Source organism: Pelobates fuscus, chromosome 2, assembly GCF_036172605.1.
Source record: "Pelobates fuscus isolate aPelFus1 chromosome 2, aPelFus1.pri, whole genome shotgun sequence".
Classification (NCBI taxonomy): Eukaryota; Metazoa; Chordata; class Amphibia; order Anura; family Pelobatidae; genus Pelobates; species Pelobates fuscus.
The window spans coordinates 225,467,844-225,483,809 of NC_086318.1; the positions used below are offsets into that span (position 1 = coordinate 225,467,844).

Below are 15,966 nucleotides of genomic sequence, written 5' to 3' on the forward strand. Positions count from 1 at the left end.
TTAACGAATATTTCTATGGCTGTTTTGTACCATTTTGTTTCTATACATATTAATCAGGTCCCTCTGTCGTGAGATATCATCTTCCTAAGATGCTTTTGCTGTGGAGAAATGTGTTTCCTCGTTCTCTGAAAGAGCTAGAGGCAGAGAAGGCAAGAGGAGACTCTTTTACATGGCAGGTGACTCTGGAAGGACGTGCTGGAGCACTGTGTGGTAAGGATCTGCATTCTGAAACTAAATTATTGTTTTGTATTTTTTATTTTGTATGTGCATTTTACGGAAATATTCTCTTAAATTGGACCTGTATCAGGAATATTTTTCTACCTGAATTTATTAAAAATAATTGTCTATTTTATATAAACACGGTTACAGTTTGCTTCTAATGTAAAAGCTTGTGCATTAAAGAAGATAGCAAGAAAAAAAAACAGTTCAAATGTGTGACAAAAATGTTGAAACCAAGTTGGCCCTTTTCAGGTTCATGGCTTTTAGATTGAAAACGTAATCAATATATGATAAAATGCCAAATTCTCAACAGTATTGCAATTTTTGCTATTTAAAAAAATACTTTCTGTAGTCTTTTTATTATACTCCATTTTGTTTTTATGTTGTGTGCTCTTAATTTAAATAGTTTGTTTTTTATTGTAATTATCTTTTAAGTCTGATACTCCATATTTCAATTCGAAGAGTAAACTATATTTTTCTTATCACAAGCTATGCGGAGTTTTGTTGCTCACTGTCCTGAGCTGCTAACAGAAGACGTGATAAGGAAGTTGATGACTCCAATCGAGTGTGCAATGACCATGATGTCACAGTAAGTAATGGATATTTGATTATTTTATTTTATTTTTTTCACACTGAGATTCAATGCATTTTTTCCTAGTAAACACATTTGTCACTTATTTTGAATATATTACACAAGATCCAATAGAATTTTAAGAAGTATTCTTGGCAGTTCGTTACTAATTGATATGCTTTGTTTTCTTCTATTTCTCTTGTGATTGGGATTATTAAGCTTATCACACTGTCCATTGAGTTAAAACACTGTTTTTATGTTTCCTTCACTTTGAAGCATCCTTTCGGTAATAAAAGCACATGGGTCCCACCTTAAGGCAAGTGCTGCAATGGTCCGTCTGAGGCTCTATGACATTTTGGCATTGTTGCCTCCCAAGACATATGAAGGTAACTAACATTAATCTTTTACTATTTAAATAGCTTTTAAATATGTTTAAAAATAAATGTATAATTGTTAGAATATGATATTTTTTTTTGTGCCTTTTTACCTTTATGGTAGTTTTCTATAGCGGAGTGTAAAAAACTATTTTACCTACCTGAAGTCGAGGTTTATAGCGGCAGTGTCACTTATGAGGTTTTTTTTTTATACACAATGAAAAAGATATTCATGAGAGAACGTAAGAGACAGCAGTCTCCACATAATTTGTGGACATGACAACTGACAGGCATCATCATCATCTTTGACATCTTATTATGCAAGATTACCTAACAAAGATCACATGGATATTCCATAGACTCTGTTTTGTGCTCTTGCACACATGCAGGAGAATGCATTTGACAAGACTCCTGCTAGTCGAAACTGGCCGCAGCTGAAGAAATCTGATGCCACCAAGGACAGAGAACATTACTTAAAGAGACACTCTGGACCCCTAAAGCACTTCAGCTTGCTGAAATGCTTTATGTGTGAAGAGTGTGTCCTCTATTTTTTTTATTTTTATTTTTTTACAAAAAGTGCAGATTTCAATTGTTACACACCCTGGCTGCCAAGCAGACAACAAGCCCTGCTACTTAGTGTTTTTTTTCGCTCGGCTGAGCTAAACTCAAGAGGCAGCGATTGCCAGAGTATGTATGTATGTGTGTATGTATGTATATGTGTGTGTATGTATGTGTGTGTATGTATGTATATATATATATATATATATATATATATATATATCAAAAAAATACTGTCACTCTAGGTTTTCTTCATCCGATTTATTGTATGAATCCAAAGATGTCAACGTTTCAGCTCCCGGTCGGAGCTTTCATCAGGACACATGAAATGGCATACATCAAAATGACAAACATATATAGGACACATAATCAATGCTCACTCACCAAAATCAGCTGTATCGTATCACATATGATGCCCGGCGTGCTCTTAGCGCATATGCGCATGTGTGCCGTTCTGTAAACCACTCCCACGTCAGGAAGTAGCCGCGGCCAATTGTTTTACTGCGGCTCCGTCACAACTCCACGGCAACCGTTTGTTCGTACCTACACCTCGGTCGCCGCTGTGTAAACAGTAGCTGCAGGGAGATTATCTCCTTTTTCAACGATCGGCCAGCCCTACCCATGACGTGGTTTTACTGGCATTGTTATGGCAACATATCCCCACCATGTTTCAGGGGGTATAGATACAAAAGTATCTTTTGCAATATAGTTATTCTATTTTAAACAGAACGTTTCTATTGCTTTTATATTGAAACATATGTTACTGTCCTAGTCCCATGGTCTGAAACCAAAATAATGAAAAAAAAATATGTGATAATGTGCATATCTGTAAATGTATGTATGTATGTATGTATGTATGTATGTATGTATGTATGTATGTATGTATGTATGTATGTATGTATGTATGTATGTATGTATGTATGTATGTATGTATGTATGTATGTATGTATGTATGTATGTATGTATGTATGTATGTATACTAATTTCTATAATTTGTACCCTTACAGATAAAATCTATCCTATTTGGATACTAGACTGAGTACACACATTATGGTAGTTAACAACCAAAATACCTAAAAGCCTAAGACTTACCCTGTGGGTGGGATTAGTTTAACATGAAAATGTAATTGGTTCTATCTCTAATTGAAAATGTGAGCTAAAACCTGAATGGTACCTAAGCAGGGACTAACCAAATGGCATACTATTAAAAGAGCACTATATGGTCAGGAACACAAACCTATATTCCTGACCCTATAGTGTTAAAACCACCATCTAGCCACCCTGGTCCCCTCATGCCTCCCTAAATATAGTAAATCTTACTTGTATTTAAGCATGAAACTGCTGGCTTTGTCACTATTTCCTTTTGACCTGCCCACTGCCTGCTGACATCAGAAGTGGTAGCCTGATCCAATCACAGTGCTTCCCCATAGGATTGGCTGAGACTGACAAAGAGGCAGATCAGGGGCAGAGCCCGCATGATTCAAACACATCCCCGGCCAATCAGCATCTCCTCATAGAGATGAATTGAATCAATGAATCTCTGAGGAATGTTCAGTGTCTGCATGCAGAGGGAGGGGACACTGAATGTTTGGATGCATTGTAGGCAGCCGTGACCCAGGAAGGATCTCCAACAGCTATCTGAGGAGTGGCCAGTGAAGTTATCACTAGGCTGTAATGTAAACACTGCATTTTCTCTGAAAATACAGTGTTTACAGAACAATTTCAATAAGCTGTAGTTGTTCTGGTGACTATAGTGTCCCTTTTAAGTTTTGTTATTTCACAGTGTTCTATTAAACCATGTTTGCTTGATACTGTAATTTGTCGTTTTCAAGCAGGTCATAATGTTGATTATTTGGTATAATAGATTGAGCCTGACTTCACACTTTGTATTCGTGCAGCACACCCAGTGTGCAGTAGATCTCCCAAGTGTCAGACTAGTATGCATGTTTAAGCAATTACCCTTTTTTTCCTCTGCATCTCCTGGCTCATATTTCTCTATGAATGCATCTTTAAGTTCCCTTTAGTCAGAAAAACATCTTATCTGGACATAAAAGGGCAGGTAATGCAGAGCTATTGTGCATTCAGCAATCATTACATCATGCTCAAGCTCCAAGCATCTGAAACATGGTTTCAGATCTTCAGGTTGTGCATGGCCTTAGCAGGTATGTGATGCTCTTGACCAAAGTGCTAAATATGGTTGTCCCCACAGAAAAGGTGCACACCAGAAAATGCAGTGAAAAGTTTTTAACATGTATTTATAATGTGTTCATTTATTTAATCAGTAATAAATAATATGACCGTTTTTCTTAAGTAGCAAATGAACAAACTACTTAAACTTTAATCAGCCTATTTTACTATTGCTTCAAATAATTGTTCCAGGTATACATCTCACCATCGTATCTATTAAACATAATGTGTTTACATTTTCTTTATATCCTAAGGGAACTTCAATGTACTCCTCCGTGAACTAGTGTCAGAATTCACTTTAACTGATAACTCTTCTAACACTACCACATCACTTCTCCGCTCCCTATGCCATTATGATGACAGTGTGCTGCTCGGCTCCTGGCTACAGGAAACGGACCACAAATCAATAGAAGATCAGGTATGAATACTTCAGTAGTAACAGATTTTCACAATTTCCACCATTGTAATGTGCCAAAATGAAATTAATATAGACTTTGTGGTGGTGCATTTTTTACATTGTCTACAAAACTTATTTTTTAACGCTTAAACACCCCATGAGGCCAACTGAGTAAAGATATAAAATTGCACATGAAACCAGTTTCCGTAATTACCATTTTCTTTAGGTAAACAGTCTTTTTGAAGTCAGCAGTTGTCATTTGCTTTGACTGCTAATTCACTTTGACTCCTTTCTTGCTAACTGCCACAATGTCATTTACCTCCATCCAATCCTGAATATTTTTTGTGGGGTTTTGAGGTGCATTGTGATTAGTTGAAATAGTTCATCTTTCCAGTCATTTCCCAGTTATTTTATTATATTTGCCTTACAGCTCCAGCCCAATAGTGCATCTGGTAGTGGTGCGCTAGAACATGACCCTTCATCTATATATCTGCGCATCCCTGTTGGTGAAGCTGTACCTGGCCCCCTCCCATTAGGAGTGTCTGTGATCGATGCTTCTGTGGCTCTTTTTGGCGTGGTTTTTCCTCATGTGTCTTTCAAGCACAGGTCAGTTTGACATTGTATGCTTTAAAATGTTCTTTCTGATCTTTTTTTATTTTGTTATATTTCATTTTATCACGCGTTTTGTCTTTACCTTCCTTTACTCCAATTAAAAGCAATATATTATACTTTGCCTCCCCTCCTAACATTTTTCACAGAAAATATCTGGCAATTAATAATAATAATAATAATAATAATAACAAAGTATTTAACCAGGAAAGGTACATTCAGATAACTCATTATGGATTTTTTTTCTTCTTTCTGTTTGTGTGTTGTATGGGTACTATTTTTTTATTTTTTTTTGTCCTGGTTAAAGGACCACTATAGTGCCAGGAAAACATACTCGTTTTCCTGGCACTATAGTGCCCTGAGGGTGCCCCCACCCTTAGGGTCCCCCTCCCGCCCGGCTCTGGAAAGGGGAAAAGGGGTAAAACTTACCATTTTCCAGCGCTGGGCGGGGAGCTCTCCTCCTCCTCTCCGCCCCGTCGGCTGAATGCGCACGCGCGGCAAGAGCTGCGCGCGCATTCAGCCGGTCGCATAGGAAAGCATTTACAATGCTTTCCTATGGACGCTTGCGTGCTCTCAAAGTGAGAATCACGCAAGCGCCTCTAGCGGCTGTCAATGAGACAGCCACTAGAGGATTAGGGGGAAGGCTTAACCAATTTATAAGCATAGCAGTTTCTCTGAAACTGCTATGTTTATAAAAAATATGGGTTAACCCTAGCTGGACCTGGCACCCAGACCACTTCATTAAGCTGAAGTGGTCTTGGTGCCTAGAGTGGTCCTTTAAGTATTTTTTAAAATTATTATTAATCATAAAGTGATTTGATTTTAGGTGTAACAACTTTCTTCTTTTTTGGGGAACAACCCTTTATTTTATGGGTTGTATTGTTTGTATCTTTTGTGAGTATTGAAGGGTGTTCTCTTGTGAGATTTTTATTGGCAACCCCATTCTCTTCTTTTATTTTGGGGGTTATCTTGTTGTTTTTTCCAGACTGCCCCTAACAAGATACTACTTATATATACAGTGATAAGGATGTATGTAAAAGTAGGCATGCTCTTGTAACCACTGGCGGTTCCCTTATTTACCACTATAATGTCTTAAAGCATAGAACTTAGTAGGGCTAACCATACAGATATCTTAGCCATAATTTTATATAGTTAGTAAGAGATCCTCTATTTACATATATAAATAATTGAGAATACAATATAAAATAAGGATTGTCTTGGAAGCAATAGATTTTGTCTTTTAGATATTTATTATATAAAAAATATAAATATAGACATATCAAATCCATTATAGCAGAGTTTATAAGATGAAATTAAATGCTTGCAAATATCATTAATAGGTTAACATACCCTTCTGAACATGTCATCATGTCAGCCTCTCAGTCATTTTAAGATGGAGCAGCGTCTGTCTCCAAGTACCGTATCTCCTCTGTTTCTTAACATTTTAAAAGTACACCTATTTATACCTTAAGTGTCGTCATTTTAGAGTCACCATAGTTCATATATGAAAAAGTAACTTGTCTACTTTAAATCAATTTAGGACCTCCCTTAATTTGGCAAAGATACAAGGCCATAACTAAAGGGCGCATACGTCATGGAAATTTTCCTGACTTAGTTCAAGATGGCATCTTAAAGTCTGAATAGCTTATCTGTTGTTTATACTAAGACGTAAGTGCACAGTCGTGGGAGATTCCCGGATTTGGGGAAGTTCCATTAACTTGGGGTTACCACAGTATATTGTGTACTGAAAGAGTCGTAGTATAGCCTTGAAACTTGTTTATTGTTGCATTATTGTTATTGTAATTCGTCTGGGACAAAATGGCGCAAACATATTATGCACTGAGGTTATTGCTTAAAGAAACATCTATGAAAAACAATATGTTCCATTTCTAACACCTTGTCAGTTTGCAATATCTCTTAAAGACAAAGTACACAGTTTAAGAAATACAACATTTCATTCTAAAACTTGTAATATTTGCATTTGCCCATAACACTCTTACTCCAATTACAAACTGTTTCCTGTTTGACAAATCCATTAAATGCACTGTTTCCTCTTTATGTGTTACAAGTTTACAGAGTGGGGGCATGTCAATTTAAATGTTTTATTTGTTTATTTTTTAACTATGATACAGGCACGAGGGGACATAGTGGGGGTTATATCTGAGCCCCTGTTGCGAGCCATATTTTCCTTTGGTGCAGAATTCACCTCCTGGCGGCCGCATCTGTTAAAAGCTGCATTTCAGTTGTTCATGCATGAGTAAGAGCACAAAACAAGGGTCTATAGAAGACCTTACAAGAGTACATTCTGCTCCATAGATGATCTTGCTGTGTTCACTGACATGAATATCCAAGTAGCAATGGGAAATGTCTAATTATGGTAGCGGAAGCTGATTTAAAGGGACACTCTTTGCCCTATTTTGCCAAAAATCATCTTCCCATGAAAGGCAAAGAAGTCCCTACTTGATCTTATGGCTTCTTATTGCATTGGAATTTTCAGTTAAAGGACCATTATAGTGCCAGGAAAACAAACTCGTTTTCCTGGCTCTATGGGGTCTTTAGGTCCCCCTCACCCTCAGGGTCCCACTCCCACCGGGCTGAAGGGGGAGGAAGGGGTTAAACGCTTACCTTTCTCCAGTGCCGGGCTTCTTCGGCACTGGGGACTCTTCTCCCTCTTCTGACGGCATCCGCCGCATGCGTGGCAAGAGCCATGCGCGCAATCAGTCCATTGGAAAGCATTTCTCAATGCTTTCTTATGGATGTCAGCGTCTTCTCACTGTGATTTTCACAGTGAGAAGCGCGGAAGCGCCTCTAGCGGCTGTCAATGAGACAGCCACTAGAGGCTGGATTAACCCTATTGTAAACATAGCAGTTTCTCTGAAATGGCTATGTTTACAGCTGCAGGGTTAACCCTAGATGGACCTGGCACCCAGACCACTTCAGTGAGCTGAAGTGGTCTGGGTGCCTATAGTGGTCCTTTAAGGATTTTTATAGAGATTTTGCCTTTATGACAAAGTCCAATCAGCATATTGTATATAACTGTCTGTATGTAGGTTTAAAGTCTTATTAATCACATGTATTTTTAAAAACTATATATATTATTATGTATATTTTTACCCAATAGGTTGCAAATGTTGGATCATTTTGCGGAATGTGTGAAACAAGCCAAAGGAGTACGTCAGCAGGCTGTACAGCTAAATATCTTCACAGCAGTACTTAGTGCCCTAAAGGTACAGTAAATAACATGCTACATACAAATTTACTGAAATTATTTTAGAATATAGTATTTTTTTATTTATTTTTAGAATTTTTATTAGATAGGATGTTTATTTGCTAGGAATATAAAACCTATACTTCAGAGTAAACACATTAGACTTTTTTGGTAACTAGATAAGTCACTGATTGTCATATTTTTATTATGTTGTATTATTATTTTTATAATCTTTACAACATTTAGCCACACTTGTGAAGTAGAGTATAGGTGACATTAGTGATTTTCCCTATTCAGTTTTCACTAAAACACTGAATTATGATTGTGTGATTTTCTGTTTTCTAGGGACTGGCAGAAAACAAGAGCACCTTAGGTCCAGAGGAGGTCCGTAAATCAGCCCTTGCGTTGGTAATGGGTGCCCTTGATAATCCCAACCCAATACTTAGATGTGCCGCTGGAGAAGCCCTAGGCAGAATGGCTCAAGTGGTTGGAGAGGCAACGTTCATTGCAAGGATGGCTCAATTCAGCTTTGATAAGTAAGTCGTAAGATCATTTGAGGGTTCACACAAATGAAAAAATTCTGTGCCTAAAGGTGAATGCACATTTATTATACAGTCACACTCATGCTTGAACTGTACAAACTGATTTTCTTTTTCCCCCTTGCTTGTTTAAACTAGGCTGAAGTCGGCTCGGGATGTAGTTTCACGAACAGGCCATTCTCTTGCCCTTGGTTGCTTGCACCGTTATGTTGGTGGAATTGGTTCAGGCCAGCACCTGAAGACCTCTGTCAGTATTCTACTGGCTCTAGCCCAGGATGGAACCTCACCAGAGGTTCAGGTGAGCAAACACCAGACTGTACTACAGGGTCTGCTGGGGCTTTGTAAATAGACTTTGATCCCGTTTGTAGCACCTCCGTATAAAAAAATATATTTTTTAAATACTCTATACTTCTATGTTCCCTAATGCCATTTAATGTTATTAATGTAATCACTAATGTATGTATAAACATTACATAATCCGTTCCCTAATGAAATACTGTTTAATAATAAAAAAAATGATTTGATTATTCTTGCATGACACAATAGTTATGCCTAACATTTTACAGTTTAGAAAAAATAGAAATGTTGTTTAAATGTAAACTCTGTTTGCAGACATGGTCTCTTCACTCACTTGCATTAATAGTGGATTCAAGTGGGCCCATGTACCGTGGCTATGTGGAACCAACACTGTCTTTAGTTCTCACACTTCTGCTGACTGTTCCTCCTTCACACACAGAAGTACACCAGTGCTTGGGTCGTTGCTTGGGTGCTATAATAACCACTGTGGGTCCAGAATTACAAGGTGAGTGCCAATACTTTAATCGAGCTATCAATGAGCACTGTTTTACCATTGGGGATGCCAGTGAGCATTCACAGCAATCGACATCTCTGTGTGTAGCATTCAGCGTTTCCATGCAGAGCTTGATGTTGTCCACACCCAGGAAGCCGAGTTACAGCCAGAAGAGTTGATACTAGGCAGCAGTGTAAACACTGCCTTTTCTCAGAAAAAAAAACAAAATTTACACTGATGAAGCTGCAAGGGATAGTCTTTATGGCCCAGAACCACTACTTCTTAATGTAGTGGTTCTGGTACCTCCAGTGTCCATTTAAATGTTAATTTATCTTGGTCCATGGAGGTGGCTGTCTGTTATTTGATTAGAAGCACCATTTATCTGACCAGTGAGCATATGCAGTGAAAAGCTGAATCTACTCCGTTTGCATTTAGAGATGCTTGATGCTTATGTGTGATGTCAGGAATTGTGAAATTTTCCTGCTCTTGGTTACCTGCATTCTCTAGGTCTGGTGGTGTTTCTGTTTCAAGAGGATTTAAAGATGGTCGCCACGTAAGGATCAAACTCATGCCTGGGGATGCAGTGAAAAGTTGTATTTATCAATATGCATGCATTACAATGTGTTACATGTGCAAAGAATATAATACATTATCATATATTATTATATTTTTAAGAGTTTGGCTCTACTCCAGGTGCGAACATGTCTTTCCAAGTTATGGAAATGTGTGAAAGTTACTTCGGAAGCTAGACACTGCATTCAGATAGCCTTTACTTGAAATTACAGAAATGAGTGGTTAATAATAGTTTGAAGATACAGAAAGTGTCACATAATTCTTAGCATGCTCTACTATGTAGACCTGTTTCTTTTGGGTATATTGTAAAAAAGTAAATTTTAGAGTTTAAAGGGACATTTTAAGCACCGAAAACACTTCATCTTATGATATTGTAAAAACTTTGCCATTCCTGACAAAGAACAATGTAAATTTTTGAAACGAGTTCTAGGCTGGCTAATGCCAATTCTGTGCATATTCCATACTCTGAGAGTAATTCATTGGCTGAGTGTTCAGCTGACTGTGAACAAACACTGGCTCAGAAATGAATGACAAGTGGGATTGGCATCCGGTTTCTGCAACTCTTCTTACCAGGCCTCATATGAGGCTTCGAGTTTGGCTGGGCCAAAGTAAGAGGTCAAACCATTGCAAAACAGTTTGCAATGGTTTGAACAGAGAACAAAGCCAGGATTTTCTGCCTTCTATCTTAATCAGGGCCGGCGCTACCATAAGGCGGCCGCCTTAGGGCGCACCGGCCCTGGGGGCGCAAAATCAGGCTGACCGGAAGGAGGGAAGCGCACTGCGCTCCCCTCCAACCGACGACCTGTTGTAGCGTGGCCGAGCGCCCGGTTCTGCAGGCGCGCGAGGGAGCACTCTCCCATGTGTGCTTCCTCTTCAGCTCCCTCGCGCGCCGCATACTGATACCGGAGCCGGAAGATGACGTCATCTTCCGGCGCCGGCATCCCTACGCGGTGCGCGAGGGAGCTGAAGAGGAAGCACACATGGGAGAGTGCTCCCTCGCGCCCGCCCGGGAGCCAGCCAGCCAGCCAGCCAGCCAGCCAGGGAGAGAGCCAGCCAGCCAGGGAGGGAGCCAGCCAGCCAAGGAGCCCAGGAGCCCAGCAGCACCACTGGACCCCAGGGAATCCCTTCAGCACTCCAAAAAGGTAAGGAGGCTGAGGGATTAAATTAAAAAAAAAAAACATGTGTTAGTGTGAGTGTTAGTGTGTGTGTGTCTGCTAGTGAGTGTCAGTGTGTGTGTTTGCTAGTGAGTGTCAGTGTGTGTGTTTGCTAGTGAGTGTCAGTGAGTGTGTCTGCTAGTGTCAGTGTGTGTGTCTGCTAGTGTCAGTGTGTGTGTCTGCTAGTGTCAGTGTGTGTGTCTGCTAGTGTCTGCTAGTGTCAGTGAGTGTGTCTGCTAGTGTCAGTGAGTGTGTCTGCTAGTGTCAGTGAGTGTGTCTGCTAGTGTCAGTGAGTGTGTCTGCTAGTGTCAGTGAGTGTGTCTGCTAGTGTCAGTGAGTGTGTCTGCTAGTGAGTGTCAGTGAGTGTGTCTGCTAGTGTCAGTGTGTGTGTCTGCTAGTGTCAGTGTGTGTGTCTGCTAGTGTCAGTGAGTGTGTCTGCTAGTGTCTGCTAGTGTCAGTGAGTGTGTCTGCTAGTGTCAGTGAGTGTGTCTGCTAGTGTCAGTGAGTGTGTCTGCTAGTGAGTGTCAGTGAGTGTGTCTGCTAGTGAGTGTCAGTGAGTGTGTCTGCTAGTGAGTGTCAGTGAGTGTGTCTGCTAGTGAGTGTAAGTGAGTGTGTCTGCTAGTGAGTGTCAGTGAGTGTGTCTGCTAGTGTCAGTGAGTGTGTCTGCTAGTGTCAGTGAGTGTGTCTGCTAGTGTCAGTGAGTGTGTCTGCTAGTGTCAGTGAGTGTGTCTGCTAGTGAGTGTCAGTGAGTGTGTCTGCTAGTGTCAGTGTGTGTGTCTGCTAGTGTCAGTGAGTGTGTCTGCTAGTGTCTGCTAGTGTCAGTGAGTGTGTCTGCTAGTGTCAGTGAGTGTGTCTGCTAGTGAGTGTCAGTGAGTGTGTCTGCTAGTGAGTGTCAGTGAGTGTGTCTGCTAGTGAGTGTGAGTGTGTCTGCTAGTGAGTGTCAGTGAGTGTGTCTGCTAGTGAGTGTCAGTGAGTGTGTCTGCTAGTGAGTGTCAGTGAGTGTGTCTGCTAGTGAGTGTCAGTAAGTGTGTTACTGTGTGTCTCTTACTGAGTGTGTTTGTGTGTGTATTAGTGAGTCTGTTTGATGTCTGTTAGTGAGTGTGTGTTTTGTAAGTGAGTGTGTATGTATGTCTGTCGCTGAGTGTGTCTGTCAGTAAATGTGTGTGTCTGTTAGCTGGTGTGTATGCATCTGTTCGTGAGAGTGTGTGTGTGTCTTCAGCACTTACCTTTCTCTAGCGCCGGACTCCCTTGGCGCTGGGGATCCCTCCGCCTCTCAGCTCCGAATGCTCTTGCCGCGCACGCATTCAAACCGCCCATAGGAAAGCATTACTCAATGCTTTCCTATGGACGTTCAGTGTTTTAGAATAGCGGAAGCTCCTCTAGCCGCTGTCAGTGAGACATCCACTAGAGGCTGGATTAACCCTCGGTGAAACATAGCAGTTTCTCTGAAACTGCTATGTTTTCAGCTGCAGGGTTAAAACTAGAGGGACCTGACCTGGCGCCCTGTGATGGGGCTGGGCTGCAGGACAGGACTCCAAGGAGCCAGACAGCATGCATCCAGGGGACAAGATTGAACTAGTATGTAATTGTGTATGTCTCTGTATGTATGTATGTATGTATGTATGTATGTATGTAGGTCTCTGTATGCCTGTATGTCTTTGTATGTATGTTTCTGTATGCATATATGTGTCTGTATGTTTCTGTATGCCTGTATGTCTCTGTATGTACAAATGTATGTGTCCGTATGCCTGTATGTCTCTGTATGTACAAATGTATGTGTCTGTATGCCTGTATGTCTTTGTATACCTGTATATATGTATGTGTCTGTATGCGTGTATGTCTTTGTATGCCTGTATGTATGTATGTGTCTGTATGCCTGGATGTCTCTGTATGTATGTTTCTGTATGTCTGTCTATGTATGTATGTATGTGTCTGTATGACGGTATGCCTCTGTATGTATGTCTATATGCCTGCATGTATGTCTCTGTCTGTGTCTGTATGTCTCTGTATGATTATTTCTGTGTTTGTATGAACCTTATTTTAAACGAGGGTGGGGGGCACCAAAATGCATCTTCGCCTGTGTAACTAAAAATCCTAGCACCGGTCCTGATCTTAATTAAGTGATAGAAAATGTATAGTCCCAGACTGTGGTCATTGAAAATGATAAATGACACTATGCATAGAACCCTAAAGAGTATCCATAAAGTATCCAGGTTACAAGAACAAAGAATTGCATAAAAAAAAAAACCTCACTGCAATTTATGTATTAATCACATGCGCAAAGTCTGGAAAGAAATTGGCTCAGCGATGGGGTGGTTTATAGCTAAAAGGCTAACATTATGCAGATTTTACATAGATAAACTAATGTTTTCTCGAATTTCTGACTTTTTAATCTGTTTTGTTTGTTCTTCGTGTTCAATTTTCTAATTGAACACTGCAAACAAAAGAATAAGATACATAAAAATAAAACATAATTGTTGAATTTTCGTTTTAGGCAATAATGCCACTATATCCACCATTCGCTCTTCTTGTCTTGTGGGCTGTGCCATTATGCAGGATCACTCAGACTCTTTGGTGCAAGCAGCAGCCATTTCCTGCCTTCAGCAGCTTCACATGTTTGCACCCCGTCATGTCAACCTGTCTAGCTTGGTTCCCTGCCTCTGTGTAAGTGTAAAACATAAACAAATAAACCATGTGTTTAAATAAGTTAACAGAGACAATATGTATCATATAAAATAACCAAACAATATAGGGAAGTGGGGATTAGTCATTATTTTAGATACGCAATGAAAGGGAAGCTGCTCTCAGGACTGCAATTGTCTTCGTAAGGACTGAGAAGAAGCGGACTACAAGTTTAAATTAAGAAAAGGTGAAAGCGAGGAAAAAGGGAGGTGGGGTCAAGGATGGGAGTACATTGTCATAGGTGAGAGCTATTAATGCACCAAAGGTTAAAACATTGGGGTGAGTGCTCCACTAGCAAACTAGATTTCAAGAGGACTAGTAATATCCTGAGTCTATGCTATTTGATTGACTTCTGTCTGTTAATAAGGCTGATGATGTTCAGGAACTCCGTTCCAATGTCCACTTCTGTGTATTAAAGCAGCACCGTCATGACGATATTGCCTTTCCGCAATTGCTTCCTCTTCTCTTCCTCTCTCAGGATCTGTTCTTCTTTTCTTCCTTTCTAATCTATTTTTTTTAAAAAACATACTACAAAGTAGGGACTACTTTGTCTTCAGTATTTTTCCTATGCTTGACCATCTTAGACGCAAGGAGGAGCTTAAGCCCGCTCCATTTCCTGTGGTCAAATAAATTTTCCCACAATACTCTATACCTTCTTCCGTGATATCACGATGCCTCCTTTCACTATTACCGAAAGTCCTGTCATTTACTTACAAATTTCGTCCTAACAGAATGAGTACAGTTTGTCTATTCGAGTTAGGATGAAATTCGGTACTTTTTGTTCGGATCAGAATTTCACGGTATTAGGGAGCCATCTACTAAAAGGCTGAAAGACCAACATTTGTCCTTCAGCCTACTTTACTAGTACTAAGTAAAGATTTCTTAGTATTAGAAAATAAGATGGAACCTATGCCGTGAGTAGGGGCATGTGTACTAAAAAGTAAGCAGCCCCTACCCAAGAGAGGCAGGTGGGGACCCTAAGTAACAAAGGGGGGGGGTGACATTGTCTCCCCCCCCCACCGATGAACGGTGGATGGGGGCCGTAAGTAACAAAAGGGGGGTAGGGAAACCTACTTCCTCCCCTCCCACTCATAAGCAGCGGTTGGGGGCCCCAATTAATAAAAAGGGGGGCCTATTGTCTCTCTCAGTGCTCGTAGTCAAATTGCAGGGCGTGGGAAGGCTTTAAAAGTGACCTAGATGGATTTTAAAATTTTTATTTACAGGTATTTAGCTTATTGCTCCCATCCTCACTATTTTTAGCATGAGGGGGGATAGCTAGGGTTTTATTTTATTGGGACAGGTGTGTGGTGGGGTATTTTTATATTCAGCCCCCACCCGTCGCTGCTGGGGAGGGGAGGGGGTCAGTTTCGGAAAATGGCGTATGCCCAAGTGATCAACTGGGTATGCGCAGGAATTTCCTAGCGCTATCTAGTGTGGGCAGATGATGTGTCCCACAGGGCCTACATCTGTCCACACAAAGATGGTGGTGTCCAGGACATAGGTCCGTGCATAAAATAAAACTCTAAACAAAAGAAAAAATATAAAATGGGGGGCCTAGGGGCATTTGGGGATGACTAGGGTGACAACATTTATTGCAGTCGGGAGGTGGGGTTAAATAAAAAAAAAATTAAAAAAAAATGGATGTGGCCATGATAGTGCCATTTTAAAGAGCACAAGGCTTTTTAGGTGTTTGACTTTTTATTATTTTTGTTACAGGTTCACCTCGGCAGTTCCCATCTTCTGTTGAGACGTGCAGCTGTTGCCTGTCTTAGGCAGCTAGCACAGAGGGAAGCAGCAGAAGTATGTGAATATGCCATGAATCTCGCAAAGAATGCTGGAGACAAAGAAATCAGTGGAATCAGTAAGTATCATACAGGTGTGCTGGGTGAATGGTGTATATATAGATGAACATGTAATACTGAAAATGTGTTTTGGAGAGGTAGTGTCTGCAATGGTTCATTGTGAATTTACTTGACACTTGGTTATAATCAGGCCTAGTGCCAATGTAGCTATGCCTTATTTTTGTTTAAGAAGTCATAACTGGAGTTTAGTTATAGAATAATTCTGCATGTCCTCTTTTCTATGTACACTTTTGCCTTTGTTAC

At 40.2% G+C, this 15,966-nt stretch overlaps 1 protein-coding gene across 3 annotated transcripts in view; it reads left to right on the forward strand.

Annotated features, from left to right (window-relative positions):
* The window catches only part of HEATR5B (HEAT repeat containing 5B), a 73,279-nt gene that overhangs the window by 18,719 nt on the left and 38,594 nt on the right, over positions 1–15,966 (forward strand). For all 3 annotated transcript variants that reach the window (XM_063443222.1, XM_063443223.1, XM_063443224.1), the window contains exons 12-22: positions 58–210; positions 709–808; positions 1,067–1,176; positions 4,164–4,327; positions 4,737–4,912; positions 8,037–8,142; positions 8,469–8,659; positions 8,801–8,960; positions 9,275–9,464; positions 13,674–13,843; positions 15,578–15,722. In XM_063443222.1, coding sequence (XP_063299292.1) covers positions 58–210; positions 709–808; positions 1,067–1,176; positions 4,164–4,327; positions 4,737–4,912; positions 8,037–8,142; positions 8,469–8,659; positions 8,801–8,960; positions 9,275–9,464; positions 13,674–13,843; positions 15,578–15,722 — 1,665 coding nt within the window. The remainder of the gene's footprint in view (positions 1–57; positions 211–708; positions 809–1,066; positions 1,177–4,163; positions 4,328–4,736; positions 4,913–8,036; positions 8,143–8,468; positions 8,660–8,800; positions 8,961–9,274; positions 9,465–13,673; positions 13,844–15,577; positions 15,723–15,966) is intronic.